This window comes from Selaginella moellendorffii, unplaced genomic scaffold, assembly GCF_000143415.4.
Source record: "Selaginella moellendorffii unplaced genomic scaffold, v1.0 SELMOscaffold_1, whole genome shotgun sequence".
NCBI lineage: Eukaryota > Viridiplantae > Streptophyta > Lycopodiopsida > Selaginellales > Selaginellaceae > Selaginella > Selaginella moellendorffii.
The window spans coordinates 510,826-533,694 of record NW_003314262.1 but is presented as its reverse complement, the minus strand read 5'-3'; the positions used below and the strand labels follow the sequence as shown (position 1 = coordinate 533,694).

The following is a 22,869-nucleotide window of genomic DNA, read 5'->3' as shown; positions in this document are numbered from 1 at the left end:
CGATATTTGCCATGTGTTAGTCTTTTTTATGTCTTTTTCTAGAGACTCATTCATCAATCGCTTTGTGTTTATCCCTCAAGTACTTCATTTGGAGTTCCACTCCCGCTCTCACTTTTTTGAATCAGAGTTTTTGATCCTATTATATTACAATTATTGGGCTTTCATTTTGACCATTGCCATATGACACCCTTTTGGCTCCACTTTGGGGATTAGGGATTTGTGTCTCACAACTCCACCACCCATAGACAAAGTTCAATGTCTTTATCAAATGATAAACCATTTTATAAAGTAACCTTATCATGGATTACTATTTTCATCCATAGCACTAAGTTAATATTTGTCAGTGGTTTGACATCTAGGCCTCATCATACTTTACCCATCTTATAAGGAGTATAGTTTTTCCAGCTTAAAGTCTTATTAGATCATCAGTGGTAGTTCTCTACCTTTGTTTATTTAGTTCTCATTAAATCTATTAGAAACACTTTCTTTATTTCATGTAAATAACCAAAAAGAATAACTCAAGAGATGATCCATAGGGTTTAAATATAAAAAGAAAAAGCCCATGAATAACATTATACCCCCTTTTCTAATTGATTAAGGGTTTTAGGATATTTGAGGTTAAGAGTCCTTAGGTGGATAACTTCCCGAGAAGTCTAAATTTAGAAGTTTACATCTCGATCTTACTACTCATTCTGGAGTAGTTTCAGCCTCTACCAACATAACTATTGCACTCTAGAACTTTAATATTGACATCTCGAGTCAATTTTCTAGGTATATCCAACATCTTGTATTTCACCGGTTACGCAAACTCCACTTCCCCATTCTAGAAAGTTTTGGAGCATTTGAGAATCCATGACTCTTTTTTTCTTTCATTGTTGTTTGCTATAATGTTGATCATCCTATTACTACTAGACTATTTTACCCATGCATCAAAAACTTCAAACTTATTCATGGTGATATGTGCTTCATAGCAATATGGAACAAAGCAAATTAGATTGTTAGTAAAGATAAAAATTATTTAATTCAATAGAGGATAAAATATGAAAATCCAAAAATGGAGATATAAGAAATATTAAATACATTTTATTGATATAAAAAATTACAAATAAAATAATTTACTCTTTATATTCACCACCATTTGAAAATTTAATAAAATGATAAAATCTTTAAGGAACTTTGAAATTACATTATATGGACATTAATTATGAATAAGGATGGAAAAGTTTTTTCACTTGAAAATTTAAAATATAACATTTTAAAGAGTATATATGAAAGAAGTGTGTGTGTGTGTGTATATATATATATATATCACAAAATAATGTTATATTAAAAAGTGAAGATTTTGCTAGTATTTAAAAATATTTGTAATAAATACTACTCATAGTTATAGTTTCCCATCATCACACGCCATAGGGAAATGGTTTCTTGAAATGGTGAAGAAAAGTATACAGCTAAAATCTAAACCCAAAAATGTAATTAATTATAAAAATTAAAATTTTAAAGAATATTCTAATAGAATTTTTTTTTAAGATTTAATTTACATTATTAAATTATTAATAAAATGATAAATTGAAATCCTCTTTAAAACTAGTACTTTGACAAATGATATAAAAACTAAGGTATAGTGAAAAACTAATATGCAATTAAGTTTTTTTTTAGTATATAGTATTTTTTTTATCAATTTTTTCCTATATTTTTTGCAATTTACAGATAACTACAATGCAAATCTATTTTGGAAAAGACCTTTGCATCTCCAAGTCTATGCAAAATATTACCTACTGATGATATATGCACTTTGTCCTTCATTGTCTTCTTCTATAAAGCTTTATTGTCTATCCCTGCATTGAGTCATCCTTTTTCTTGGCAAATGAGATAGAAGCACCAAAAGAAGATTTGTTGGGTTGGATAAACCCATACTCAAGCAACCCAGTCATTGGCCCTTGACCTTTATCTCATCTGCATGACTAAGACAAAATGGTTGTCTATAAATTGGCTTTATACTAGGCTTTAGCAGTTAACTCTACTGGAAACACATAAGTAAATTCTTCAAGCTTCACCCAAACAACCTCTTCTTCTGTGAGAGAACTTAAAGTATCTAACTCTCTAATGAACATAAAAATCATTCCCTTTATTATGAATAGCTCCAAAGACATGGTTGACATCATCTGTGTAATGATTGGAAGATCACTCCACTAATCCAATTTGACTTGGTGAAGACTTCACTTGATCTCGGGATCAATGGGGCAATTTTGCCCTTCTTTCTTGATCACATAAGTATTCCAAGATCAAATCCACATTCTTCATGGCAGCCAGAAAAAAATCCTCAACAAACTCCATTTTTCCCACCTTTATGGGAAGTTGCATGATGTCCCACTTCTGAGTTTCTGTGCCAATAATCTTATACAGAGGCAACTTCCCTAAACCCTCACATTCCTTTACTAATTTTGAAAAAATAAATTGAGCTGCCAATCAATTAGGATCCTGCTTAGCTATCCCTCCACTTGAATTAGTCAAGATTTAGTCATCAAGCCACCAATATCATCACACTAGATTTGATCAATAATTCTACAATCACTAACAAATGTTCTTTCAACTCAAAAGCCTCATTTGTACACTATGCTTCCTAGATCTTCTTGTTGTTAGAAGCACCAACTCCATTGTTGTTCTTCAGCAATATTTTCTTCTAGTGATCCAAAAATCCACACTTGAAGCATTGATCTCCAATAGGATTAGTGATGCAAAACGTCTTTGAAATTTGGCCATTATTCCAAAGGTCCTTGAGCATTCAGGGACTTGGTAGGCACGAAAGGAGTATACAATTCCCCGCTTGCTATAAAACAGTCCGTTTTAGTCCAGAAAGACGGCGTGGCTTCTACCATTCTTGCCATGCCCTCCACCATTGCTACTGTAGAAAAATCCTACCATATGGAAATTTGAGCAAGAATTCTTGCTATTGCCACTATCACTATATCTAATATCATCTTTAGAAACTCCTATTACACTAATTCTTCTTGGTGTTATCAGGCTACTACTCTTGTGACTCCTCATCCTCAAGTGCTCCAACATCCATAAAAAATTCCTCTAGCAACTTGGAAGTTTGGGTAGACTTCATAGATTTCTACATGTTATGGTTGTGCAAACTATCTAGGAAGTAATCCTTCTCCACCTCCTCCATATAGTCACTTCAAATTCAGCTAAACAACATTCCAAACCAATTATATACTCATTGATCAAATTGCCCTTCCTCTGCTGTAGCTAACACCAAGCATGCCAAGCATCATAGGTGCAAACTCCTACTTAAAAGCTACTACAAACTTTTCTAAGGAGGTAAATGGTCCTTTCCTAGTGCTTATTCATTAGTTATTTGCATCCACCACTGTGATGCCTTGATTTTCAAGGCAACCTCCAGAAGGATCAGTGGTTAAGTATCATCAAAACCTTGGACCTGGATCAGCCTTGAGATTTTACCAAGGTTTCATTTGCAATACCTTGTGATTAGATTACCACTACCACCTTGAGATTGATCAAGCTTTTCCATGTTAGCTTGCATGTCTTACTGAGAGTCACATATCTTGCCAAAAAAACCTTTTACATAATCCTAAGGCAACGGGTTGAATAAAACTCCCTTTTGCTTTTTCTTTTCCTAATCACTTAAAGTTTAGTTAGATACGCCATTTTCATAGACACTCAATGACCTAATCCTCTAATTGACCTACTAATCCCATAATTAGCCTTAAGCGGATAATAGGGTGCTCAAACTTGGAATTTGCCATGCCAAGTTTCCCTCGTGCATTACACACTTAGGCATATAGTCTATCTGCTTTTAAACGTATGTTATGACATTACCATGTGCCCTTACTTGGCGGCCATTTGTTGTATGGATTACTTCGTGCCTAGGATCGTGCAGGCAGAGTCTTTACTGGTAAAGCCTATGCATCCCTCAGCAGTAGAACATCTCTTCAATTCAGATGCGGCCAGTGAAGGTTAGTTTGCCCACATAGTGGTCATGATCAATTGAGGTAAGGAAGCTCAGAACCGTGTTTGTATTGCTGAAATGGTCTGGGCGTAGAGCAGATTGCAACTGTACTCCAATTAGTCTGCAAAAGTTTGGATAGAAAAGTTTGTCAAAAGTTGCTTTCCTTGTGCCGCAAGTAACCCTGTGGAAGTGGGAACTACTTGACCTTCTCCACTATGAAAATCGAAGAAACAAGCACTACAGCTTTGTGAACCTGTCCATGATCAACTGGATTGAAGGAAATTCCACTATAAATTGCTTGCAATACGCTTGCTCATCCCATAGATCTTGATAATCTTGTCCATGACCAGCAGAGTTCGAGAAATGCACGCTCCTCACCAGCAACAGACTCATATATTGTATGTGAAAAGAATACCTTTATCTAAGGGTGTATGCGTTTGCCAGTAAGAGGTAAGGTCCAGGTACATGATGATCCAAATTAGTTGTCGCCACCTTTCCCAACCGTGCATTACCGTGTAATTTACACTTTCCCAGGAGAATTGTCCATGCTCCCGGATCCGCACAAGAGGTGACCAGTTCTCTCGCCTCCTCCAGCCTCCCACTCCGCCCCAAGAGATCAATCAAACAGTGGTAGTGTTGGACGCCGGGAGCTATCCCACAGTCCGTACACATTACCCGGAAATAGTACAGCCCCTCATGCAACCGCCCACCGTGGCTGCACGCCGCCAGGATGGTCACAAACGTCAGGTCGCTGGGTTCGACCCCCTCTAGAAACATTGTCGAGAACAATACCATGGCCCGCTCCACAAGACCATTCTGGGAATATGCGGCTACCATGGTGCTCCACAGCACGGGGCTGCCATGGTACGGAAGTAAGAGCGCGTGGAACTCGTTAGCAGCTGTGGTGAGGTCTCCGCATCCTCCGTACATGCTGATGATAAGACCCCCCAACATGAGCTCATTTGACACGGAGTTGAATTCTCTGAAATTTGCGTGGATTGATCGGGCATCAGAGAGCGAGCCAATGCAGCTGCACGCGAAAAACGCACTAGCAAAAGCGCTCTCATCTGGGTGATACCCCTCTTGGTTCATCCTCCGGAAGAGGGATATCCCCTCCCTTCCATGCCCGTTTTGGGCATATGCCGCGATCATCACGCTCCATGTCACTGTGTTCCAGCACGGCATTGTGTTGAACAACAACTGGGCTTCCTCAAGATGCCCGTGCTGGGCATATCCAGCCAGCATTGCAGTCCACGTCACAACGTTGGGTGCTGAAGTGGACTCCAGCATGGCTTGTGCCTTGTCCAAATACCCGTTTCGGGCATATGCAGCGAGCATCGCAGTCCACGAGATGTCATCTTGCTGAGGCATTTTTGCGAAGATATCTTCCGCCTCTGAAATGTTTCCACTCTCGGAGAACGCGTTGAAAATGGCCGTGCAGGATATAATATCGCGCTCGGGCATTTCTGTGAACATCGCCATCGCTTTAAGAGTATGCCCAGCTCGGGCATATGCCTCCGTCATAGAGGACCAAGCAACAATGTCCACCGCTGGCATCTGGTTAAACAACGCCCGAGCTTGTGTGAGTCTTCCAGTTGCTGCAAGCGCATTCAAGAGCGTCGTCCACGAAAACAGGTCTCTCTCGGGCATTCTCTCGAAGATCGTCCTTGCTTCGCTCAGATCCTCGCCCTGCGACACTGCTGCGATTGCAAAGTTGTACGAGGCAACATCGCGCTCCGGCATCTCCTGGAAAAGTTTCAAAGCTTCGGTGAAACGCCCGTCTTGGACAAGGGCACCCAAGAGGCCGTTCCATGACAGGATGTCGTGGCAGGCCATGTCATCGAACACCGACCGCGCGTCATCGTAGTGTTTGCTGTGCTGGAGCATTGTGTTCCACGTCACAATAGACCACCCGGGCATTGTATCAAACATGCTCCATGCCTTTTCCAAATGCTCATTAGCGGCATTTGCTACAATGATAATGTTCCACGAGATTATGTTCTTGTGTGGCATGCTGTCAAATATTTCATTCGATTCATTTAGAAATGGAACATCAGAATAGGCTTTGAGGATTGCAGTCCACGAAACCACGTCCCGACACGGCATGTTTTCGAACATCAATCTTGCGGTGTACAAATCCCCGTTACTGGCATATGCAGTGACGATGATGTTCCACGAAAAAAGATTCGGCTCCGGAAGGCTATCAAAAACCTCGCGGGCTTTCTCAACACTTCCGTGCTTCCCATACATTTCGATGACAAGGTTGGCGAGGAAAATGTTGTGGCGGTGCTCGCTGGCGGAGATCGTCGCGTGGATCTTTTGGGCTTGCTGGAGACTCCGGCACGACTTGACCAGGTTGGCGTACAATGCTGGGTCCGATTGAGCAGTGGTCAAGTGCATCGTTTTGACCCGTGTGAATCAATCCCAATCGCTTTGATTTTCAACTGTTTTGGATCGAGATGATCTAGCCATCTTTGCTACACCATAAAAACGCTTTGATTCTCCACTACTCAAAGCTGGGACTGGGACTGATGAGAGAAAGTCTGAATTGCTTCCATCGACTTCGACTTCTCGTTATGAAGATTCTACTCTCCACAGTCGCCGTCGCCGACATTGCGCAAGCGGAAAAAATTGGTTAGATAACCAAAAAGAGGAAACAAAGAAGGCCCGGCCCTACCCCGAACGAAAAAGTTCCATGTATAAAAACTAAAGGAAAGAAACACCCAGACGTGGCGGGAATGCAAAGTGATTACGTGGCGGACGACGTGGCATGGCATGGCATGGCTGCCGAGCCTCTCGAGCCTGCCGAGGCTGGACATCCGAGGCTGGCATTGCTTTTGCCGAGGCTGCCGTGGGTATGCCGCCCATGATGCCATGCTTGGGGAAGGGGCAAAAGAATCGAAAGCTCCAAGAAGAGGTTTATATTTCGGGATGGAGATGGAGGGTTTTGTGGCTTCGCTGTGGAGATGGAAGGCGCCCCGGCGACGATCCTGCCGCATTCCGGGATGGCGCTCTAGGAAGCGCAAGCGATCGATCGATCCATCGCCGCGGCGGGAAGGGTGGATCTCTGGTTGTTGATTTCTTTGTTTGGCCGATCGCTTGATCGCAGAATGAGCGGGCGCCTTGTGAGCTGAAATATTGCCGAGATTTTGGCAGCTATGCGCGATCGCCGGTCATGGGGATCGTCGCGCAGCTCGGGCTGGGCCTCGTGATTGTTCTTTGCGCTTTCTTCCCACGGTCTTTGCAAGGGCATGATGCATTACATTCCAGGCGCGCGTTCCTGCTGGATCGCGGTAAGCTTGAGAGGTTTTCTTGATCGATTCAAGCAACTGACATCTTTTTCTGTGAATTTTCCAGGTGCTGAGGCGAAATATCTCCGACACACACGGAATTTCAGCGATTCCTTGCCTGGGGAGACGCGCCGTGTGGATCCTCTAGATGGTCTCAAGCACTACCGAGGGGGATTTGACATCGAGAACAAGCATTACTGGGCGGTAAGTAGATCGTCTTGTTTGTAATTTGCTACAAAGTGAAAATTTGGTGAAGCTCCTAATCGTGATGCTTTTGTGATGCTAGTCGGTGCTTTTTTCGGGGATATATGGGTACGCACTTGCGGTGGCATCAGTACTACTTGGCCTCGTTTTCCTGGCGCTGCTTTTTGTTCGATCGATGAAGAGGAGGGATTTAAAATTCCAAAAGATTGCTCCTAGTGCTTCAAATTCCCATCACTCTATTGCGTCTTCGGCGGCTTTGATTCTTTTGACACTGTTAGCACTGTAAGTGTTCTCCGTGCTTCGAAGCTTGTTTATATCGATGACTGACTTTGGGCTCGTTTAGTGTCTTTTGCTGCTTGCTTCTTGTCGGAAACAAGAGGCTACACGAGGACGCCAACGTTGTGAAAGATGTTCTTATTGAGGCTGCCAACAATGCCACAGCTACTATATACAATGTCACGACAGAGATGACGGATATAACGACCAAGTTGGAGCCATTCGATGGTAACCTTACTACTCTGTTCTCGTCGAAGGCTAGGCTCTACTTTGAAGCCGTGCAAATCCAACAAAAGGTTCAGGACAACAAGAAGCTGATTGAGAGAACGTTGAAAGAAATGTGAGGTTAGCTCCATTGCGATTGTTAAGCGATGTGGTTAACCATTTTTTTCTCATTGCAGATACATCACTATCCTTGTTACGAGCTCGGTAATAATGCTCTTTTTGATAGTGGGACTAGTTATTTTGATCGGTAGGGTCAGATTTCTGTGATAAGTACTCGTGTATACTGAACATTAAATGGTGTTGCAGAGAAGACGCTTCCGTTTTGGTGGTGGTTCTTTCCGTTGTAAGTAGTTTTTTTGTCTTGTTCTAATTTTTTGAAAGTATCTTATGCCTTTTCGTTATGTTATGGCAGGATTACTGTTGCTCTTTGGCTACTGACAGTATTCAGCTGGATCGCCTTTGGATTGTCTTACGCGGCTCACAAGTAATCTGATAGTTTTTCTTTGTCCGCTTCTTTCTCACCTGAAATAAGCTGTCAGTGTCGTGGACGACTCCTGTACAGCTCTAGAGGAGTATCAACAAAACCCATACAACAACACAAACGCACTGGGCTTGCTCCTGCCTTGCGTCGATTCCAAGAATGGGAACGACTCAGTCCTCAAGATACGTGAAGGCATGTACAGAGTTATCGCACAGGTAAGCAAGCTTGTGGTGTTCCAGCCATGCATCTAAATCCGAAGCTTTTCTCTTGCCAGGCGAATAGGAATATATCGAAGCTGCGTACGACGATGGATGGCATCGGGGACAACCGCGTCATCCCCCACATTTGCAATCCATTCTCCGGCCCTCCACACTACAAACTTACAGGGCAGTGCCTCGAAGGCACTGTGGCCATAGGTAACGTTCCCCAGGTAATTAAGAGACGCTGCTTTCAGATCGATCGTCACAAACTTTGATGGTTTTTCATGGAAAAAACTTGCAGGTGCTCCAGCCGTTTCGATGCTCGGCCAAAGACGAGCACGAGTGTGCTACCGCCGAAGGCGTGCAGCACATCCCAGACCCGATCTACAGGACCATTCTGGCCTACAGCGCCGCCGCGCAGACGCTCATCGACGCCACCCCATCGCTGGAAAGCCTCGCGAATTGCTCCTTTGTGGTGCGCGCTTTCTCGGTGATCGTGGATGGTAAGTGCCGCCCCGTGAGGAGCTCCATCCATCTCCTCTGGGCTGCTTACGCTGGGCTCGCCACCACCGCGTTTTTACTCCTCATTCTCTATGCCATAAGGATTTACTCAAAGCTCAAGCAATCCAAAATACAGGGTTAAAGTTTTTTAGGGTTTATTTGATTTTAGGGCTTTTATTCGATTAAAATTTTTAAGGCATATTTGATTAGTATTGCTTAGAATAAACTAATTGGAAGAAAAAAGATTCCTTTCTCGTGTTGTATAAGGCTGCCGCTTGGCAAGCGTGGGCTCGTGATTGATCGATCGCGATCGAGAAAATATTTCGCTAGCGAGCGCGCAAGGTAGGGGATTTCTCGGCCTGGCGCCGCGATTGATCGTGTGGCAGCTCCGCAATGGCGTCCAATGCGAGCGAATCGGCGGTGCCTGCCATTGCGCATCCCACTCCCGGGGATTCTTTCGGTGTGGCGGCCAACATTGTCTACCATTCGCAGTTCTCTTCTCGATTCTCGCCGTTTAAGTTCGAGGTGGAGCAGGCATTCTATGCCACTGCGGCGAGCGTGAAAGACGCCCTTGTCCAGGTCTGTCTAGTCTCCTATTCACGATATAGAAATTTTTCTTGGATGGATTGTTAGAGGAAGAACATGATTCTTTTCTCTTGGTTGGATCCATGGAAATTTTATAGAGATGGAACGAAACATACAAGCATTTCCACGAGGAGGATCCCAAGCAAGTTTATTACTTGTCCATGGAGTTTCTCCAAGGAAGAGCTCTCACCAATGCCATTGGAAATCTCGGCCTCTCGGACGCTTACGCGGCTGCGCTGACGAAGCTGGGCCATGATCTCGAGAACGTACGAGAACAAGTAAGTTCTAAGTATCCAAACTTTGTGGTTTCGTTCGAGCTAAAGGAATTTTCTCTCCAGGAAAAAGATGCAGCTCTTGGAAATGGAGGTCTCGGGAGGCTTGCCTCGTGTTTTCTAGATTCCATGGCGACTCTCGATTTACCAGCGTGGGGATATGGCCTACGATACAAGTACGGGCTTTTTAAGCAGATAATTTCCTCTAAAGGCCAGGAAGAATATGCAGAGGACTGGCTAGAGGTATTTCCCTTGCTTGTTAGCGAAGCAATCGTTCGTGCTCACTTGATCTTCCCTGGCAGAAGTCTAGCCCTTGGGAAATAGTCAGGCACGACGTAACATATCCAGTTCGATTTTTCGGTGAGGTGCAAGTCGATTCTGATGGAAGGTGATTTGTTTTTTGCTTCTAGCGTTTACAAAACTCTAAGCTCTTCTACCATCTTTCAAGGCGGAAATGGATCGGGGGAGAAGTTATGCAGGCTCTGGCTTATGATATCCCCATCCCTGGCTACAACACAAAGAACACAATCAGCCTTCGAATTTGGGAAGCGCGCGTGCCCGCCGAAGATTTTGACTTGTATGCTTTTAACGCCGGAAAACACGAGGAAGCAGTTCAGCTGCAGCTTAAGGCCGACCAGGTGCGTTCTTGTTTAAAACAAAACTTTGTTTCGTATGACATATATACTTCCTTCCAGATCTGCTCAGTTTTATATCCTGGAGACAGTACTGAAGATGGAAAGCTCTTGCGTCTGAAGCAGCAGTACATGCTGTGCAGTGCTTCGTTGCAGGTGATTGTGTGTGTTTTAAGCGTTTCAGCTTGAAAGTATACTGTCTTCGTGATATAGGATATTTTCTCGCGTTTCAAAGAAAGACGTGGAGCTATCTCATGGGATGAGTTTCCAAATAAAGTTGCTGTTCAACTAAACGATACGCATCCAACGCTGGCAATTCCAGAATTGATGAGGATTTTGATGGACGACGAAGGACTTGGATGGGATCAGGCGTGGAACATTACTTCCAGGTTGGTTCTTCTTTTTTCACACAAGTAATTCCCGGTCTGTCAACTTTCTTCTATGTTGTCGATTCTAACAGCACTATAGCATATACTAACCATACTGTTCTTCCGGAAGCACTTGAGAAGTGGTCACAAGTTGTCATGGCCAAGCTTTTACCTCGGCATATGGAGATTATAGCAGAAATTGATAAGCGGGTAGGCATTCTCACTCTCTCTCTCATTGAGTTTGTCTTATAAAATTGCTTGTATTTGCAGTTTCAAGTGCTTGTGGCTAGAACAAGGCCCGAGTTAGAAAGTAAACTGGAAGCTCTACAAGTTTTGGATAACTCCAACCCCGAAAAGAAGCTTGTGCGCATGGCACACTTGTGTGTTGTGTCTGCTCATTCGGTAACGTTTACAAATTTATAGCGAGGAAGGCACGCTGATTATGCTTGCCAGGTGAATGGAGTTGCAGAGCTGCACAGCGAGATATTGAAGAAGGAGCTCTTTTCCGACTTCTATTCGCTATGGCCCGAAAAATTTAATAACAAGACAAATGGTGTCACTCCAAGGCGGTGGCTACGTTTTTGCAGCCCCGAATTAAGTGCGATCATTACCAAGTGGCTGAGGACTGATAAATGGGTCACAAACCTCGACCTTCTCAGTGGCCTGAGAGAGGTAAGATCTATATTTCAAAAGACAGGCGGTAAGTTTTGCCTTGAATTCAGTTTGCAGAGAACAAACAACTCCAGGAAGAATGGAACGCTGCCAAGCTAGCCAACAAAGTCCGGTTCGCAGATTACTTGCTCAAGGTTGTAGGGGTCGAAGTCAATCCACAAACTCTTTTCGACATTCAAATCAAGCGGATTCACGAGTATAAGCGTCAGCTGCTCAATATATTATCCGTGATCTATCGTTACAAAACGATCAAGGTCTGCCACAGTTATAAGTTTCCTTTCTCTTTTTTCTCGTTTCTAATAGCTGGTTGTCAATGTAGGAGATGAGTCCCGAAGAACGTGCGAACACTGTCCCACGAACTGTCATGTTCGGTGGCAAAGCTTTTGCAACTTACGCACAGGCAAAACGAATTGTCAAACTTGTTACTGACGTTGGAGCTGTTGTCAACAATGATCCCAACGTCTCTCCACATCTCAAGGTACGAAAGCTTGTGATGCTTTCAATACCAAAAACCGAGATCGCTTCCTCTATTCAGGTTGTTTTCATTCCAAATTACAATGTCACGGTGGCAGAGCTCGCCATCCCTGCCAGTGAGCTCTCGCAGCACATCAGCACGGCTGGAATGGAAGCAAGCGGTACGAGCAACATGAAGTTTGCGCTCAACGGGAGCCTGATAATCGGGACACTGGACGGAGCCAATATTGAGATCCGAGAGGAAATTGGTGAAGACAACTTCTTCCTCTTTGGTGCTCGGGCCGACGACGTCCCCAGGCTGAGAAAAGAAAGAGAACAAGGCAAAGTAATGCTTCTCAATCCTATGATCATCTCTTTCACAAGTAACTTCTCATGTGTTCTTGTAGTTTGTTCCCGACCCGCGCTTCGAAGAGGTGAAGGACTTCATTCGCTCGAAAGCGTTTGGCGATTTCGATTACGAGCCACTGTTAGAGGCTCTTGAGGGTGACACCGGCTATGGCCGAGGGGATTATTTTCTCGTCGGTCAAGACTTCCCCGGGTACCTGGATGCCCAAGACAAAGTCGACGAGACTTACAAGTATAGACACATTTCTTTCCTCGAGCCGTGACTTACATGACTCTTTTTCCTGTCTAGGAATCGCGCAAAATGGATGAAGATGTCGATTCTTAGCACTGCTGGATCGGGAAAGTTTAGCAGCGACAGGACCATCTCACAGTACGCCAATGAGATCTGGCAAGTTGGCCAGTGCCGTGTTCCATGAACACAAGAAGTAAGACACATAGTATTACGTTCTAAACGAACTCTTTCATTTCGCTTTCTTTGTCAAGACAGGGCACGCTTCGAGCACGCGTGGACGTGGAATCTTACTGGGTGTATTCGCTTATAGATATCATATAGAGGGCTATCACTGTTCACAGTGTGTTTGTTTGCTTGGGAGAGAACGATGAGCGGAGAGAAACCTTGCTGCGCAGGTAAGTTTCGATTTTCTCCATTCATGATCTAAACTTGCTCGTCTGCAGATAAATGGGACGAATTCGTCGGCATGGACGCCGAGGAAGCCAAGAAGAAGCTCAAGGAGGTTCACAGCACCCTTGATGTTGTCATCCTTCCAGAGGGCAGCATGATGACCATGGATTTTCGCAAGGATCGAGTGCGGCTCTTCACGGATTCTAACAACAAAGTGAGTCAAGTTCCCAAGCTAGGATGATGGATCATTCCTAGTTTGGGGTAGTGCTACTATAAAATAAAAGCGAGCTACCTGAGATCATTATCACTTGGTCTCTTCCGGTGTCTTGCTTTCCTTTCCTGTAAGAAGCCCTCTGATCTTCACGTCATACAAAATCTCCTCGACTTTCTTGAGGTCGTATTTCAATCCTTCACGCAAGAAAAAAAAAAAAAAACAAAACAAAGAAACTGGGGTCAGTGTAGAGCGAAAGATTTTCACTTCGTACCGTCAAATCGCTTCCTGAGATGATCGTTTCGGAGATTGAGGAGCCGGAACGCGGAGTACAAATCGCTCAAGAACAGCGAAACTCTCTCGGGACAATCGTAAGCTCCCGCGACAACTTGATTCACGACGTATCTTGGCTGTGCACAGTATGGAAAGAAGTTAAAAATCCTCACAAAACGTACAATAAAAACCACGCATTTACACATACCAGCTCGCTGGACATGTTGCATAGGCCTGCGACAAAGATCAAAGATCAAAACACGAAAAAAAGCCTGGAGACTCGAAACTTACCCACTAGATAGTCGTCTAGATCCAGAAAGAAATCTTCTTTCTTCACTGCAAATGATGAGAATGAAGTAAGCCAAGAATGAAGTTGTAATCGAGCTTACGCTCCAGGAGCTCTTGCGCGTCAGCGTGAGAAAGAAGATCTCCAGTCTCCAACCAGTGCGAGAATGCGAGCAAGGAAACCACGACCTGCGTTTGATTCCGCCAGTAGTCGTGATACCTGGAAGAAAAAAAGGAAAGAGATAGCTCTCAAACCATCCATCTATGACAAACACACACGCAAGAAGAAAGAAAAAAAAAAACATCGTACATACACTTACTTGTAGTACTCCTCGGGCCGAGCTTTGATGATCGCCGTGAGGTCCATGTAAGCCTTTCGTATCTCTGGAAGGTAGCTCTTGGCTTTCTTGATACTATCTGGAAGTTTAAATTTTTAAAGAGAAGAACGCAATAGATCTACGCTTACCGCCGGAGGAGGAGTGATGGATTGGAAGCAATGCCGCATTCATGAGGCGAGTGGCGTTGTCCAGCTCTGACACCGCCGATCGAAGCTGCTCCCTCACGGCATTGGACGCATCCATCTCTGCGCGGAACGATTCAAACTGCTCCATGGCGCCGCAGCAGGCCGTGGCGGTGGTGGAGCAAGCGCGAAGGCGGACCGATCCTCTAGGGCTAGCGCTGCGTGCGACGGAGAAGAGACGAAGAGCCCGGAACGCCACGACAGACATTAGGGTTTAAACGGATCCATTAGCCCTAAACCCTAAACATGTTATATTATATCTCTTTAGTGCATAGCTAATGAAATGTTACTTTCATGGTCCTGAATTGTTTGTCCATTCTGTGGAGTGCATCCAATTTCTTATCCATGAGATTGATGAAATTTTGGAAGTTCTTTTAAACTCTAGACTTCCATCTACGTTAAAAGCTGGATTGAGCCTTTTTGAAGAACAAATTGTACGAAGAAACACACCCAGCTTATCTGTTGTGTATAACATCATGCTAGTGACCCTGACATTCACGAGTTGATGGATGATGTTGAAGCATTCGGGATCAAGGTCCGCATGAAATCAATTTGAAGAGAGGTTGACATGGGAGGAAGTTTAGAACTGCGAATAAGCAATATCCCCATTACAATGGCTTGAAGTTAATCGGCATGGAAGAATGCAAACCTTTAGTCGAGGCAGGGCTATCCATTCTAAAGTTCTCTGAAGAAGAAGTAAATGTAGAAGGGAGTAAAGGAGGTCCCACTGCTTTCTTGTAACAGTTGCAAGCAAAAGCAAATTGACTGAAGGTAATTCATAACTATTTTTCAGAAGGACTATGTGTTTGTATTTTGCAGCCTTTAAGATCTTTGTGTGGGATTCCTCTTACTATCCAGGCAAAGTGGTGGCTGTGCATGGGCCGCATCCAAATTTTGGGTCTGGACAATCAGGACTTGGAGAACATCCTAGATGTTTCTTACGCTTGTCTTTAAATTTATTTCCAGTTCATTATAAACGATGGAGCACTGCCATATTTGTTACATCTTCTCACCAATGTTTATAACAAGAAGGATGCTTGGTGGACGAGCATTTCATTTGCAGATTAATGACAACATATGGTTGGAACAATCCCAAAACTGGAAGTGATTACAATACAGCCATATGTGGCCTTATTGTGGGAGCAATTGGAGGGTCAAGGCAGAGTGACACCAATCAAATTCACTTGGTATGTTATTAATTTTTTATATTATTAAAATTTACTATTAATAAACGTTTGATCCTACCCTGGACATAGTGAAGGTTTGCCTTGACTCTGTACATGCTTTTTAATGACCAATACACCAAAGAGACTTGTATAATCCAGGCAGTGTCGACTTATTTCCTTCCTCACATTTAGGGTTTCTCTTTTAAAAACCTTAGGTTTAGGTTTGTGGTGTATTTATAAAATTCAATAAGAAGTATAAATTATAAATATCTATTATTATCTTCAAGATAGTTTAATCACATATTGATTTTTATGAATATTTATAGTGGCTTTCAACATGATTTAGTACATTGCTAGCTAAATCATATTAATTTTCATAAATTTGAAGAAGAGAAATTTTATGGATTTTTTTTTGAAAGACATCAATGCTTTGAAGCTCAAGCTTAAGGGAATAGAATATATACATACATACATACATATATATATATATATATATATATATATATATATATATATATATATATATATATATATATATATATATATATATATATATATATATATATATATATATATATATATATATATATATATATATATATATATATATATATATATATATATATATATATATATATATATATATATATATATATATATATATATATATATATATATATATATTTCTATATCTTTGTATGTATATTTATATATATATATATATATATAAATGTGTATATATATAAATATATATATATATATATATATATATATAAAACGTGTTGATCCTACGTTTGGCGTGATGTGACAAAAGTATATGATTTCAGCCATTGCGGCCTTAAGTCTAATGTAACATGTGCTGCTGGGCTGATTTGAGGACCTCGCTGATGGTTTGCGATGAAGGCAGCGAATTCTTCCAGAGGAGGAGCTGTCTCCCATCGATAGTAAGACTCAGGCAATGCCGAACTATTGAAGTAATAATTGCAGCACCAATTGAGAAGCGCGAGGAAGGACTCGTTTTTTTCATGAGAGGAGCAATCGTCCTGTGCTGGCCTCGTCGTCGTTCTCCTGGAGAGTTTCCGGACGAAGCTCTCCAAAACTGTCATGTTGATTTGCCCTTCCACATCAATGAGGAACTCTCCAATCTCCGAGAAAACCTCCTTGTACGTCGCTTGCAGTATGTTGACACCATCTTTCACGCTGGAAAAACCCACGTTCGGGAGAAAGTCATTCCCGAGGAAGAAGCACATGAACACGAAGTCCCTCATTGCGGATCTCGATCTCACTTTGGAGGGCTCCTTCATTTCAACCTCCAAGTCCCGAATCAGCTTGTCAATCCTTAAAATCTTGTAATCCATGCCTCCTTCCTTGCTGGGCGTTTGCCTGAGAATGTTGATCTTCTTCGAGACCGGGCTGGCCAGGGAATGCATGATTAAATCCGCATCACGTCCAACCACGCAGAAAGTGTCGTGGGCATTGAAAGGCACAGTCTTGATGTGCTTGAAGATCTTGTGCTCTCCCTCTCCATCCTCCTCCGTTGTCGAGAGAATCCACTTCATCCTTGGATGGGCACTGCTCATTCTAGCTACAAGACCTCGCAGTTCCCTCACCACACCGTCCATGAATGGCGTTCCATGGCAAACCATCGCGAACTTTTCCTTTTCCTTCTTTGGAAGAAACCGATCATCCACGGATGACGGATCCAGCTCCTCCTCCTTCGAAACAGTACCTTGCCCGTTGGACTTCTTAAAGATCTTGTGGAAAGTCTTTGCAGCTGGAGGCCTTCCATCGAGAGCCAAGAACACAAGCTTGCTGGGCGACGCGATACTCAAGATGGTGTGCATGGAATCCACGAACTCTCGATAGAAGCCGGCGAAGGTGGCGGGGCAGTCCTCCCTCTCCAAAATCACAAAGATGGCGGAGCCTACATCTACGTACAAGTTGGCGCATGTTGAAAGCAGCCCCGTGTTGGCATCACAAACGCAGTCCGGGTGTTCTTTCAAAACCGATGCAAAATAAACTGGAATTCCCATCTGAGAGACAAGGGTTTCTACAACATTGGATCCTTTTATAATCCAGGCATCCTTAACCTTTTCCCTATATAAACTAAAAGGCAGTTAACGTTAACCACGTTTTAACTAAACTACCATTCAATAGAAATGCTTGGAGTTTTCGTGATTTTTCCAAGCTCTCGAGCACATCCTCGTCTCTGGGTCATACTCCCACAAGCCTGCTCGCGTTTGTCTCTCGATCTTTTGCTGGTGTCCGGTCTTCCAGTTGTTGTGGAGAATCACACAGCCAAGTCTCTGGCAAGTTCCTCTCACGTCTTTGCTGTCCCAGATGAGCTTGTAGGCTCCGTTTGGATACCGCCAGCGATCCAGGAACTCGACTGTGAGATTGGTCTCCGGCTCCACACACGAAGAATTGCCTTTCCTGTGCTTCCCATCCTCGCCGCACAAAACGTCGTAGAAGCTTGGCTGCTCCGAGAGCTTCGACTTGGCGGCGTGCTTCACGATCTTGCGGAAGGAAACTATGGTGGCGTTGTCCGACCACGCGAAGTAGAAGCCGGAATTCAGTCGGCGAGGGAGATTAACAGCTTCTGGAAAGAGTGTGATATAGATGAGAGCTAAACTTCCAAACGTACCATACCTTTCTCATTGTACTCGTCCGTTTGTGCTGCTAGAACTCCCAGCCCGAAAGCCATGAGCTCTTGAATCGGGCTGCTAAACCAATACACGTCCACGTCGCTGAAGAGAACGCTGTAGCCAAGCTCCAGAATTCGCAGCACGGTTCTAGACTTGGACTTGGTCACTGTTTTAAAGCAGCTACTTCCAAACGTGCAATCCTTGGAATCACTTCTCCCAGACTCCGTTCGAAATACAGGCAATCCCTGCGATAGAGTTTTTCCAAGTCTTAGAACTTCACAAAGAGCAAAGAGAAATAAACAGAGGAGGAGGGTGACTTACTTGTAGAATCCCGAACTGGTACATTTCCTTGTCAATGGTGGCTACCAGATAGTTCGTAACGTTGAGATGGCGAAGCCGGCACACCCAGCTCATTAGCATGTCCCTGTAGCTGTGACTTACGACAGTGAGCACCACTACCTTGTCCGGACTGGAAACTTTGAGCAGCAATGACTCGAGCTGGTACGAATAGCCACTGGTGATCGAAGAGAGATTTCCAGAAACCTGGTGCTGCGATGAAGAACAATCTAGCTGTGGAGCTGAAAGTTTCCCGCAGGAACTCTCACTTTCGTGGACATAGCGCCGGAAACTCGTCATTAAGGCCTGGCTTCTCCCTCCAGCGTCACAGCTTTGATGGCACAGCTGCGATCCACAAGGGAAGAGCCTGGCTACCGGCTGGTTTGAGAAATGTGGTGGCTTGAAAGCGTAGGAGCCGTAAGTTCTCGCTAGTCGAGCATTGGCATCAACTTCCCAGGTGCTCGATGGTGGTGCTTGGATTGTGTCGTTGTTCAAGAGTATCTGGAACGCTCCAAGTGCTTCACTCACGTCAATCACCACCCGCAGCTCTGATGCTATGGCCTCGTTTAGCATCCACTGGTTGTGGAAGCCAGCTCCATACCGAAAAGGTGGAAGAACACCAGCGTGAAGTGGTACCTGGGATGGATTCCAAGCCCAGAGTTTTACTCCACCACACTCGGACCAGCGACCATTCTTGCTGACATAGTCCTCCACCTTCATCAAATTGAGATCGCTGAAGAAGGAAACCATAGAGAAGAAGAAGATTCTTACCTGGTGAAGCTTGTCGATCGCGAGAGAAGATCCAGGCAGTGTCTTGGACGTGGCAACCATGAGCCAGTGACGATGCTGGAGGCTCCTGACATGACTAAGAACTTTGGTGAGGCTGGGAGGAAGAACAACGTCCGGATCAACGAGAACTACTACTCCCGAGCTGGCTGATCGAGCTCTCGCGACCATCGAGTGGAAGAATGGCACTCCCTGGAAGCTACATTCTGTAAAGATCCTTAGAACACTCTTCCCAAAAAATTTCGCAACAACTTACGTAGAATCCACGTTTGATTCAACCGAGATGCAATGCTCTTGATCAAGGGAAGAAACCACTCGATGCAGCGATGGATCCGATCCCAGCAGCACCACACAGGGCGGCGGGACGAGATCCAGCCACGAATGGAGCGCCAGGCGCTGCACTGGGGCTTCGATGCTGGATGGAGCTGCAAAAATGGTGAGATTCAGCGCTGGATTTGTGGACTGGAGCTGGAGATTGCGGCCGTGCGGCAGACCGATCCTGTGAGTGGCGTAGAGCGAGGCGAGGACGAGCGCCATTCCCACAATCCATGTCGAGACTAGCATTGGGATTTTACAAAAATTAGGGTTCTTGAGAGCAATGCTCCTTTTCTCGTGGATCCGTGCGTGGATCCAATCGTGGATCCGGCGTTTGTTCGCACCAGCTAAGCGCCAGGAGTGGATCGCAGCGAGGAAACGCGCCGAGGATTTGTTCGATGTTCCAGGACCGACTGTGATCGTGAGGTTCTCTCGATTTTCAGTAGAGATTTTTGGTATAGATTGGTTTCTCTAGGAAGGATGCATCCACGGCAGAGTGGGATGGTCGGATTGGAATGGCTCGAGTCGCAAATCCAAGAGGAAAAATCTGGAACACGACTGGAGTGATTCGGAGTTCTTCGCTGCTATGCAATGTGGAAGAAACCATGTAAGCAATATAAAAAAAAAAATTCTTTTCGATTGAATGATCTTCAAATCTTTTGGTCCAGCTATCTTGTGGAGCAAGGATGTCTCATTCTCACTTTGCAAGGAAGAACGATGGATCTCCACGAAGTTCTCGAGCTTCTGGGAGTGGAAAAGAATGGCTGCTCGATGGACGCTTACAACGTCTACTCGCATTTCAAAGCTCTTGGCTATGTCGTCTCTCGCCACAATGTGGATTGGACGGCCAAGGAAGAACCCGAATCGATCGACAGAGAAAGAGATGATCATTCTTCTTCTTCTCTCAAGTTGGTCTTTGACGTCTACGCTCCAAACAGCCAGTTTAGAAAGACATCACCTGGAGTCCCGCTTTTCAGCCTCTGTGTCTCGAGGTAAGATCCTTGGAACTCTTCTCGAAACTTTGATACCAGCGTGCCAGATCTTGTAGGACTGCTCCAACCAAGAACCAAGTTAACACTTTGGAACGGGGAAGCAAAGTACCAGTTAAGTTTGCGACGGTCCAAGGTGGACATGTTGGAATTTTCTCCTTCACCACAGTGGAGCTTCCATGCCTGTCCTAGAACCAGTGTGTCACGCTTGACGTTCTTGACAAAATGATCAAAACGATCATGTCATTGTAACTTGAAGCGAGTCAAGTCGATCTCATGAACTTGCGTTTCGAAAGAGTAATATCGATTCATCACAATGACAGTATTTCTCTGTCACCTGTGTCGTGCTTAAACGTCTCTTGACCTCGTGACCTGGAAAGTTGGATCTGACTGACTTCCCGCTCATGACTCGATGAATTCTTACTGAGACAAAATAGAAGCATTACATTCGAAGACTTCAATCTACTATAAATTGACAAGCAAATGCCCACCTCTTGCTGCAAGATGAAGCTTCCAGGGACTTTTGTGTTTGTCATAGGTTCACTTCTTTTCACCTTGCTTGTAGTTGCCTGTCAGGCTCTTGATCATCTGTCCACAAGTCCCGGCACTCAAATGAATTGGTTTTTGCTCACCTTCGCTTGCATTCTGACTGCTGTAATATCTGTTTCATGGTGGCTGATGCTCAAGTCTCGATTGAGGCTGCCTCCGGGACCGATGGCACTGCCAATTGTTGGCCACCTCCATCTTCTTCTCAAGCTCCCACACCAGTCATTCCACAAGCTTTCGCACAAGTTCGGTCCCATAATGACCATTAAGCTGGGAAACAAAACAGCCATCGTCATTTCATCCAAGAAAGCAGCAAAAGAAATCCTTACGTCTTACGATCGCGTCTTTGCGTCGAGGCCTGTTCTCATTTCCCCGCAAAGCCTGTGCTACAACTCGAAGAACATCTCTTGCTGCAAATATGGTCCCTACTGGAGGGAAATGAGGAAGATTTGCACGACGGAGCTGTTTAGTTCAAAACGTCTCTCCAGTTTCCAGAACACAAGGCTCGAGGAAACTCAAAATCTCCTGCAAAGAGTGGCCGAACAACTCAAAGTTCCCCTCAACATGAAGATTGAGCTTTCAACTCTCACCTTGAATGTTATAACTCGCATGGCCATTGGCAAGAAGTTCCGTCATGGAGAGTGCTCGGAAGACGCAGAACCACTGAACGTGATCCTGGAGGCAGTACGGTTGATGGGAGCAGTCAATCTCGGCGACTACATACCTTTTCTCAAGCGGCTTGACCCTGGAGGATACATTCCACGTTTAAAAACGACAAGCAAAAAGATTGATTGCATCTTACAGAGGCTTGTCGACGACCATCGAGAAGAAAAGGTGAAATCTGGCGACTTGGTGGACGTCCTACAGTCGGTCGGAATTGAGGACAGTGCCATAAAAGCCGTGATCCTGGTAAGCTCACAAAGCAATTCTCATAAGAACTAAACCGCTCTTACGTCTCTGAAGGATATCCTTGCTGGAGGAACAGACACCACCGCAGTTACGACCGAGTGGGCCTTGTCGGAGCTCATCAGAAATCCCGATTGCCTGAGAAAAGTTCAGCAAGAGATTCATGTCATTGTTGGTGACAGTCGTCTGGTGAACGAGAATGACCTTCATCATCTACACTACCTCAAAGCTGTGGTCAAAGAGACGTTTCGACTGCATCCAGCAGCTCCTATGATGGCACCGCACGAGTCCATCGAAGCGTGCACTCTCAAAGGCTACACAATTCCGGCAAAAACATGGCTTCTAATTAATGCTTGGTCGATGGGACGCGATCCAGCTCAATGGGACTCACCGGAAGAATTCATGCCCGAGCGCTTCATAAACTCGTCTATAGATGTCAAAGGCTGCGACTTCGAGCTCATACCATTTGGAGCAGGCAGGAGGATGTGCGTGGGGATGTCTCTCGCACTGTGCATGGTAGAGCTCACTCTTGCACGGCTGGTGCAAGCATTTCACTGGGCCCTTCCTGACGGCAGCACCATGAACATGGAGGAGAGACAAGGGGTGATCGTCGCAAGAAAACATCCGCTTATCGCAGTGGCAAACCGGCGTCTTCCCCCCGAAGTCTACATAAACACGTTGTAAATGACAAACACAAGCATGAATACAAATAAAATGACGTACCTTACGCCCACTGTGAGCGAAGAGCTGGATAGAAGTTAAAAGAAC

The 22,869-nt window shown here is 44.5% G+C and overlaps 7 protein-coding genes and 1 pseudogene across 11 annotated transcripts; 4 read left to right on the top strand and 4 right to left on the bottom strand.

Annotated features, from left to right (window-relative positions):
* Positions 1 to 4,393: 4,393 nt before the first annotated feature.
* LOC112350763 (pentatricopeptide repeat-containing protein At4g02750-like) lies at positions 4,394 to 6,376 on the bottom strand. The gene has a single exon (XM_024687563.1). It carries the CDS (start codon positions 6,374 to 6,376, stop codon positions 4,394 to 4,396), a length of 1,983 nt encoding a protein of 660 aa, XP_024543331.1.
* A 538-nt stretch (positions 6,377 to 6,914) lies between these two features.
* On the top strand, positions 6,915 to 9,302 carry LOC9629175. The gene is made up of 10 exons (XM_002961799.2): positions 6,915 to 7,269; positions 7,334 to 7,470; positions 7,553 to 7,752; positions 7,814 to 8,086; positions 8,148 to 8,218; positions 8,278 to 8,314; positions 8,384 to 8,455; positions 8,511 to 8,667; positions 8,727 to 8,882; positions 8,954 to 9,302. Exons 1-10 carry the CDS (start codon positions 7,152 to 7,154, stop codon positions 9,293 to 9,295), a joined length of 1,563 nt encoding a protein of 520 aa, XP_002961845.1. The 5' UTR covers positions 6,915 to 7,151; the 3' UTR covers positions 9,296 to 9,302.
* Positions 9,303 to 9,412: 110 nt separating this feature from the next.
* On the top strand, positions 9,413 to 13,523 carry LOC9656541 (alpha-glucan phosphorylase, H isozyme). 4 transcript variants are annotated; one of them, XM_024681754.1, is made up of 17 exons: positions 9,413 to 9,495; positions 9,540 to 9,732; positions 9,837 to 10,253; positions 10,313 to 10,398; positions 10,459 to 10,648; positions 10,706 to 10,798; positions 10,856 to 11,031; positions 11,103 to 11,220; positions 11,281 to 11,412; positions 11,464 to 11,682; positions 11,733 to 11,936; positions 12,002 to 12,160; positions 12,218 to 12,481; positions 12,543 to 12,733; positions 12,791 to 12,926; positions 12,989 to 13,128; positions 13,177 to 13,516. In XM_024681754.1, the coding sequence occupies exons 2-15, from the start codon at positions 9,547 to 9,549 to the stop codon at positions 12,915 to 12,917; spliced, it is 2,562 nt and encodes an 853-aa protein (XP_024537522.1). In that variant the 5' UTR covers positions 9,413 to 9,495; positions 9,540 to 9,546; the 3' UTR covers positions 12,918 to 12,926; positions 12,989 to 13,128; positions 13,177 to 13,516. The 4 variants fall into 4 exon arrangements, with proteins under 4 accessions (XP_024537522.1, XP_024537535.1, XP_024537515.1 ...); XM_024681767.1 differs by having other exon boundaries at positions 9,444 to 9,732; positions 9,837 to 10,016; positions 10,077 to 10,253; XM_024681747.1 differs by having other exon boundaries at positions 9,444 to 9,732; positions 12,985 to 13,128; positions 13,177 to 13,523.
* Positions 13,339 to 14,631, bottom strand: LOC112348725 (translin-like). Its single transcript, XM_024681784.1, has 7 exons — positions 14,359 to 14,631; positions 14,213 to 14,309; positions 13,997 to 14,112; positions 13,899 to 13,943; positions 13,816 to 13,841; positions 13,609 to 13,744; positions 13,339 to 13,531 (listed from the first exon to the last, which is right to left on the bottom strand). Exons 1-7 carry the CDS (start codon positions 14,618 to 14,620, stop codon positions 13,428 to 13,430), a joined length of 786 nt encoding a protein of 261 aa, XP_024537552.1. The 5' UTR covers positions 14,621 to 14,631; the 3' UTR covers positions 13,339 to 13,427.
* A 1,735-nt stretch (positions 14,632 to 16,366) lies between these two features.
* LOC112350758 (5'-3' exoribonuclease 4-like) lies at positions 16,367 to 17,611 on the bottom strand. Its single transcript, XM_024687554.1, has one exon. It carries the CDS (start codon positions 17,609 to 17,611, stop codon positions 16,367 to 16,369), a length of 1,245 nt encoding a protein of 414 aa, XP_024543322.1.
* A 99-nt stretch (positions 17,612 to 17,710) lies between these two features.
* On the bottom strand, positions 17,711 to 19,929 carry LOC9629174 (beta-arabinofuranosyltransferase RAY1). 2 transcript variants are annotated; one of them, XM_024682965.1, is made up of 5 exons: positions 19,602 to 19,929; positions 19,331 to 19,544; positions 18,545 to 19,273; positions 18,228 to 18,468; positions 17,711 to 18,177 (listed from the first exon to the last, which is right to left on the bottom strand). In XM_024682965.1, exons 1-5 carry the CDS (start codon positions 19,907 to 19,909, stop codon positions 17,729 to 17,731), a joined length of 1,941 nt encoding a protein of 646 aa, XP_024538733.1. In that variant the 5' UTR covers positions 19,910 to 19,929; the 3' UTR covers positions 17,711 to 17,728. The 2 variants fall into 2 exon arrangements, with proteins under 2 accessions (XP_024538733.1, XP_024538738.1); XM_024682970.1 differs by having other exon boundaries at positions 19,331 to 19,551; positions 19,602 to 19,706.
* On the top strand, positions 19,926 to 20,985 carry LOC9629173 (tRNA-splicing endonuclease subunit Sen54). The gene is made up of 4 exons (XM_002961797.2): positions 19,926 to 20,086; positions 20,136 to 20,267; positions 20,329 to 20,652; positions 20,709 to 20,985. Exons 1-4 carry the CDS (start codon positions 19,944 to 19,946, stop codon positions 20,839 to 20,841), a joined length of 732 nt encoding a protein of 243 aa, XP_002961843.2. The 5' UTR covers positions 19,926 to 19,943; the 3' UTR covers positions 20,842 to 20,985.
* A 155-nt stretch (positions 20,986 to 21,140) lies between these two features.
* Positions 21,141 to 22,814, top strand: LOC9629172 (annotated as a pseudogene).
* Positions 22,815 to 22,869: the final 55 nt, after the last annotated feature.

Coding starts and splice junctions, on each gene's coding strand:
- LOC112350763 (XM_024687563.1), bottom strand. CDS start 6,376: ATGCACTTGACCACTGCTCAATCGGACCCAGCATTGTACGCCAACCTG.
- LOC9629175 (XM_002961799.2), top strand. CDS start 7,152: ATGGGGATCGTCGCGCAGCTCGGGCTGGGCCTCGTGATTGTTCTTTGC. Junction 8,219..8,277: donor GGGACTAGTTATTTTGATCG/GTAGGGTCAGAT, acceptor ATGGTGTTGCAG/AGAAGACGCTTCCGTTTTGG. Junction 8,315..8,383: donor TGGTGGTGGTTCTTTCCGTT/GTAAGTAGTTTT, acceptor ATGTTATGGCAG/GATTACTGTTGCTCTTTGGC.
- LOC112350758 (XM_024687554.1), bottom strand. CDS start 17,611: ATGGGAATTCCAGTTTATTTTGCATCGGTTTTGAAAGAACACCCGGAC.
- LOC9629173 (XM_002961797.2), top strand. CDS start 19,944: ATGCTCCTTTTCTCGTGGATCCGTGCGTGGATCCAATCGTGGATCCGG. Junction 20,268..20,328: donor TGCAATGTGGAAGAAACCAT/GTAAGCAATATA, acceptor CTTTTGGTCCAG/CTATCTTGTGGAGCAAGGAT. Junction 20,653..20,708: donor TTCAGCCTCTGTGTCTCGAG/GTAAGATCCTTG, acceptor CAGATCTTGTAG/GACTGCTCCAACCAAGAACC.
- LOC9629174 (XM_024682965.1), bottom strand. CDS start 19,909: ATGCTAGTCTCGACATGGATTGTGGGAATGGCGCTCGTCCTCGCCTCG. Junction 19,274..19,330: donor CGATCGACAAGCTTCACCAG/GTAAGAATCTTC, acceptor AATTTGATGAAG/GTGGAGGACTATGTCAGCAA. Junction 18,178..18,227: donor GGACGAGTACAATGAGAAAG/GTATGGTACGTT, acceptor CACTCTTTCCAG/AAGCTGTTAATCTCCCTCGC.
- LOC9656541 (XM_024681747.1), top strand. CDS start 9,547: ATGGCGTCCAATGCGAGCGAATCGGCGGTGCCTGCCATTGCGCATCCC. Junction 10,399..10,458: donor CAAGTCGATTCTGATGGAAG/GTGATTTGTTTT, acceptor CCATCTTTCAAG/GCGGAAATGGATCGGGGGAG. Junction 10,649..10,705: donor TGCAGCTTAAGGCCGACCAG/GTGCGTTCTTGT, acceptor ACTTCCTTCCAG/ATCTGCTCAGTTTTATATCC.
- LOC112348725 (XM_024681784.1), bottom strand. CDS start 14,620: ATGTCTGTCGTGGCGTTCCGGGCTCTTCGTCTCTTCTCCGTCGCACGC. Junction 14,310..14,358: donor CCATCACTCCTCCTCCGGCG/GTAAGCGTAGAT, acceptor TTAAACTTCCAG/ATAGTATCAAGAAAGCCAAG. Junction 13,944..13,996: donor CGCGCAAGAGCTCCTGGAGC/GTAAGCTCGATT, acceptor CATCATTTGCAG/TGAAGAAAGAAGATTTCTTT.